The following is a 6,000-nucleotide window of genomic DNA, read 5'->3' as shown; positions in this document are numbered from 1 at the left end:
GCGAGGCGGCAGTACACGCCACCAGAGCATACATCGACGAATGCGAAGCGTCCGAAAACAGCAGAGTTATCGTGAAGCTGGACATCTCCAATGCCTTCAACACCGTGCGCAGAGATGCGATGCTGGAAGCTGTGAAAACTCGTGCGCCAGAGATATACCCGTTTGTATGGCAGGGCTACAACAACGCCGCGCCACTTTTCATCGGCGACAGTAAAATCCTTTCTCAGACAGGAGTCCAGCAAGGCGATCCGTTGAGCTCCCTGCTGTTCTCTCTGACAGTGGATTCTGCCACCAGGGCTCCAGACACAGAAATAAACACCTGGTACCTGGATGATGGAACGCTGGCTGGCCCACCATCTGACGTCATCTCCAGTATCAAACAAGTGAAGGCAGAAATGAGCGAAGTGGGGCTCGCCATAAACGCAGGAAAGTGTGAAGTCACCTTCCTGGGAGGCTTCACCGACGATACCAAGCTCAGCGCCCTGCACATGCTGCAAAGTGTTCTTCCCGACATCCGGGAAGTCCCCGTGGATGAGTTAGAGCTGCTTGGTGCGCCTGTACATGACGCTCAAACAAGACGTGCGCTTCTACAAGGCCAGCTCCTGGTAGAGAAGCTTATCAAGCGCCTTCAGGCTCTGGACGAGGCACATCAGGCGTTCTTCCTACTGAAGAACTACGTGTCCCTTCCTCGCCTGTTGTACCTTCTTCGAAGCTCTCCAGCCTACCGCCACCCCGCCCTGCTCAACAGGATTGACGAAGCAGTTCGCCGTGGCATGGAAGTGATCACAAACGTCCAACTGCGTGACATTTCATGGCGACAAGCGACATTGCCAATCAGCCTCGGTGGGCTAGGCGTAAGGAGAGTAACAGACGTTGCCCTTCCTGCTCACCTCGCATCTCAAGTAGCATCCGCTGACACGATCGCATCCATTAACGGCTCCGCCGCTAATCGCGTCAGTGAGCTAACGAGGTGCTTGATCTCAGAGTGGGAGCGTCGCACAGGCTTGCCTCCACCGGAAGCGCACAGGCGGCGCTACCAAAGAGAATGGGATCGAGCTGAGACAGCAAGAATCAGTGAACGGCTGCTGGAAGACAGCAAAACCGATGTTGACCGAGCCCGACTCCGAGCTGCCGCACAACCACACTCTGGTGCCTGGCTGAACGCCTTCCCAGCCGCCAGCGTGGGCACGCTGCTCGACCCTGACACCCTGCGGACGGCCGTCGCCCTGCGGGTGGGAGCAGATATATGTGCTCCTCACCGCTGCCGCTGTGGAGCCGACATTGACGAGCGAGGCTTGCACTGCCTGTGCTGCCAGATGAGTGCTGGCCGGTTCCCACGCCATGCGGAACTCAACAGCGTCATCAAGCGTGGACTATCAACCGCTGGAATGACGTCTGTTCTCGAGCCGGCCGGCTTAGACCGCGGAGACGGACGTCGCCCTGACGGCATGACGACCTTCCCCTATGCAGAAGGGAAGTGCCTCGTCTGGGACGCTACCTGCGTCGACACGTTCAGCGCTTCGTCAGTCAAGGCATCCGCGGCCCGTGCGAGCTCAGCTGCAACCGTCGCCGAGAGGCGTAAGCGCCATCGCTATGCCGACATAAGTCGACGCTATCTGTTCCGCCCTGTCGCCGTAGAGACATCCGGAGCGCTCGGCCCGGACAGTTACTCCTTCTTGAAGGAGCTCGGCCGCCGTATTGTGAAGACCACAGGAGACCGACGGGACTTTGAACGCCTCATGCAGCGCGTGTCTGTGGCGGTGGTGCGCGGCAACGCCACAGCCGTTCGACTTGCGAGCGTCAATGTAAGGCCGAGTCACAGAGCCAACATTGAGCCAAAATCACTTCCATGGCCACCCACAAACTCAACTGGCACCGAAGCAAAGCTCCCACCGGAGCTACCAACCACCACGTCTCCTACGACCAGACCAGCAGAACAGGAGATACTGGATCCATTGAACATGGGACTTCCCAACAATGGTATAAGCATGTGCCAGCACGTGGGCAAGAGCGTCAGTCTGGCTGACATTAAGCGGCAGCTGAAGTCGAACCGGCGGATCGGCGCCTGCGACAAGAAGGGGCCGACCCCGTGCACGGCACCCGCGGATGGGGAGGAGCGGTCGGTGCCGTCGGGCGCGCAGCTGCCGCACGGCGTCTGGCTGTGTATGCAGTGCGGCCACCAGGGTTGCGCGAGGCACGCCACGCAGCACTTTAACACGCCGCGCTCCGACTCGCACACGCTGGCCGTCAATGCCGCCGCCGACTGGGGCGTTTGGTGTTTCACATGTAACGAGAAAGTGTCACTGAAGAGTAATAAGAAACTTCACGAAGCTGTGCAGTTTGTCAAGAAAAAGCAGGGAACTCTACGTCCCGGGGCCACGCCATCCAAGGAGGACACTCCGCCTCCCAAGTCTTCCAAGGGCGCCTCCGCTAAGGAGAAACAGGCTCAAGCGGACTGTGATAACGAGTCACTTCCGAAGGTCAAGGGTCTGATCAACCTGGGCAACTCGTGTTACCTGAACTCGGTGCTGCAGTGTCTGAGCCAGTGCCACTACCTGACGCACTATCTAGACATCAGCAGCCGCCCAGGACGAAAGGTCACAGTCAGCGCTGACGGCGAGACCATGGAGCTTGTGCTGCCGGAGGGCGGGCCCATCACCGCCTCGCTGTGCGACTTTCTCAAGAAGATGCACATCACGGGCACCGGCTCCACCGTCTCCCCCAGTCATCTGCTCAGAAAGATCGCCCTGAAGGTGCCCCAGTTTGTGGGCTGCGACCAGCAGGACGCACACGAGCTGCTGCGAGCGCTCATGGAGCAGGCGCGGCTTGAGGATCTCCGGCGGCACCAGAAGCAGATCCTGCTCGGCCTGGGGCTGCCGGCCAAGGCCGACCCCAAGGAAGTACCCGACGACATGAAGGCGCGTGCCAAGGCGCTGGGCCACCAGGTATCGCATACGACCATCGACTCCATCTTCAGCGGCCAGCTGGTCAGCCTGGTGGTGTGTCAGGCCTGCATGGCCTGCACACACCGCATGGAGCCCTTCCTCGACCTCTCGCTGCCCGCCGCCGAAGATATCATCTTCAGCCTGCTGTCGGAGCTCGACCCGCCGCCGGCCTCGGTCAGTGGGGATTCGACGGAAGACGAGCTGAACGAACCGCCGGCCTCAGTCAGTCCGGACCCGCCGGCTGACGAGCCGCCCGCCTCGGTCAGCCCCGACCCGCCGGCTGACGAGCCGCCTGCCTCGGTCAGCCCCGACCCGCCGGCCGACCTGGCCGCGGAGGAGCTCTCGGAGCGGCTCAGCGCGCTGATTGTGGACAGCGCCGGCCCCGCGGCCGCTGCGGACTCGTGTGGGGACGAGCCGGGCCCGCTGACGGTGAACGGCCGGCCGTCGTCACCGGTGGAGGCGGACGCGGCGCCGGCCGGGCTGGTGCCACTGGTCGGGGAGAGTGCTGACAAAGCCCCGAACGGTGCGCCGGAGACGGCGGGAGCGGACCAGGTGGGGGAGAAGCAGAGCTCTGTGCCGGCGGAGAACTGCGGAGAGGCTGTGGAGGCGCGTGAGAACAGTCTGGGCGCTCCGAACGGTCACTGCGGAAGGGCAGCCGAGGAGGCCCCGCGGGAGGGCCAGTCGCCGTCACCCGGTGAGGTGCAGGGCGGTGTGCCGACGGAGGCAGTGGCGAACGGCCAGAGCTCAACGGCAGGGGTGGCGGACGGCGGCGAACTCCAGTCTGCGCCGAACGGCGGGACCTGCGCGCCAACCGAGTCTGCCCCGGCCGAAGGGACGGGGACCCCCTCACCGGCGGCCGATCCCTCGGACGGCCCGCCGCCGCCGCTGAGCCGCTGTGAGTGGCTCAGTCGAGCGCTGACCACCCTGGCGCCGCGCTACCAGGCGGCCGCCGGCGAGTGCAGCCTGCTCACCTGCCTTAACCAGTACACGGCGCCCGAGCTGCTCACCGGCAACAACAAGTTCGGTTGCGACAACTGCACCGAGCTGCGCAACAAACGGCTCACGGCGGCTGAAAAAGCAGCTGAGAAGAAACTCGGCACAGTATACAGCAACGCCAGCAAGCAGCTGCTCATCTACAGTCCGCCGCCGGTGCTGACCATCCACCTGAAGCGGTTCGAGGTGTGCAGCTTCAGCCTGCGGAAGGTGAACCGGCACGTGCAGTTCGGCGAGCGGCTCGATCTGGCCCCCTTCTGTTCCTCCATCAGCCAGGACCTGCCTCAGATGCGGGCCGGCCAGCGGCGGGTGCTCTACTCGCTGTTTGGTGTCGTTGAGCACAGCGGTCGACTGACCAGCGGCCACTACACAGCCTACGTGCGCGTGCGCCGCCGTCACGACCAGCTCACCGTCAACCCTGCGCGACTCACCACACTCGTCACCGACGCGTTCGCCGTGGCGTGTGAGCGGGCGAGGCAGCGCGCCGAGCAGACCCGACCGGAGACCACGGACGGACCGTCCCCGGTCAGGCCCGCAGAGGAGGGCCGGGAAGACGGGGAGGGCGAGGACCCCGCCGCCGCGCCACAGGAGTCACAGACGGATCAAAAACAGCCCGCCCCGGAGCCCGAGACGGAGCCGGAGCCGCAGCCGGAGGCCGGGCGGTGGTTTTACGTGAGTGACACGCACGTCACAGAGGTGACTCTGGACAAGGTGCTCAAGGCGCAAGCTTACATGCTGTTCTACGAGCGAATTGTGTAAGCGACTGCGGTAGCTTGGGATGGTGCTCTGTGCACGGGGCTGTGACGGCGCGCGAATCGTGTCCCTCAGTCTGACCGAGGTGTGATTTCGGAAAGGTCGTTTTTGAATTTGCTTTAATGTGTGTTCATATGCTAATAAAGTATACAAACACATCATCATCATCATCGGTACAAAATAAATTGGTTTGTTTCAAGACACGCACACTGCACAAAGCCGCACAGACATTACACAAGCATATGAAATTGGTACACATAAAACTTGATGATTAAAAAGGTCAAAACTAGCAACAATAATCAATTGAAGTAAAAGTTACAATCACAATCATTTGATTTAAAATGACTTGACAAAGTCACAAGACGCAACGCTCCTATTCACTTAAGAAAAGTTTTTATGCTTACATTATTCTCCACATATCAACCAGCTTGATACCAGGCTGTGCAATAGTGGGTACACAACCCCATGTTTCCATTTTATTAGAGCAAGTGGGGTTACAACAACAATGCTAATGTCAAACCCACATCTGCAACCTGTACTGAAGTTTCAATCACCTTACAAGAACACCTTCTGGCAGTTTGATGGGCAGAATGGTCATAACTACTTTCTCCTCATATGCAACACAAATTATCTCTTATACAGATACAGTTTAGACTTGGTTATGGCAAGCATTTTCGAGAAAAGATATGATAAAAGTCCAAGACAAAGGTCGAGAGAAACAACACCAACATAAAACACCGACTATGTAGCACTAATACTATCAAATTCATAAAAATATATACATGAGTCGATCAGAAATTCACTGTAGATTTCGAAAATGGTGTCAAATGCCACTCAAATACCCCCATTCGCATGTACGAAGCAATATAACACTGACCTTCAGTTCCGCGTGCCATTCTCCATAGGCCACTGTGTATTAAATAACGCGTTCACTGATCGCAAAAAAATGAGACCCACATATGACGCGTTTGCTACCAGCCAATCAGCGCTCGAGATGCCGAGCGCTGATTGGTGGAGAGGGCCGTCGTCAGCAGTCCATTACATGTTGTTTTCCTTGAACATATACGTGAGCAGCTGATGCTGCTCACGGGTTGTTTCCATTTTTCGTAATGCTGAAGGCACGGGAGCGAACCCCCCTGAGGCCGGGCCGGGCCGGGACGGGCCGCTCATACTGAATTTTTTCCGTTAGGTATATTGCAAAGACTCGCTTCGCTCGCTGCGCTCGCTGGCTCGTAACTACTAAGTAAATGTTCAAACGGATGCCAGGAACATGTTAAACTCGAAAAAGTGAATCAAGGTCAAAGATCAA

The 6,000-nt window shown here is 58.8% G+C and overlaps 1 protein-coding gene across 1 annotated transcript; it reads left to right on the top strand.

Moving 5' to 3' along the window:
* The first annotated feature begins 1,988 nt into the window (after positions 1-1,988).
* LOC122392544 (ubiquitin carboxyl-terminal hydrolase 16-like) lies at positions 1,989-4,697 on the top strand. Its single transcript, XM_043387531.1, has one exon. It carries the CDS (start codon positions 1,989-1,991, stop codon positions 4,695-4,697), a length of 2,709 nt encoding a protein of 902 aa, XP_043243466.1.
* Positions 4,698-6,000: the final 1,303 nt, after the last annotated feature.

This window comes from Amphibalanus amphitrite, unplaced genomic scaffold, assembly GCF_019059575.1.
Source record: "Amphibalanus amphitrite isolate SeventyFive unplaced genomic scaffold, NRLGWU_Aamphi_draft 000023F_arrow, whole genome shotgun sequence".
Lineage (NCBI taxonomy): Eukaryota > Metazoa > Arthropoda > Thecostraca > Balanomorpha > Balanidae > Amphibalanus > Amphibalanus amphitrite.
This window is presented reverse-complemented; position numbering and strand designations above follow the sequence as displayed.

Coding starts and splice junctions, on each gene's coding strand:
- LOC122392544 (XM_043387531.1), top strand. CDS start 1,989: ATGTGCCAGCACGTGGGCAAGAGCGTCAGTCTGGCTGACATTAAGCGG.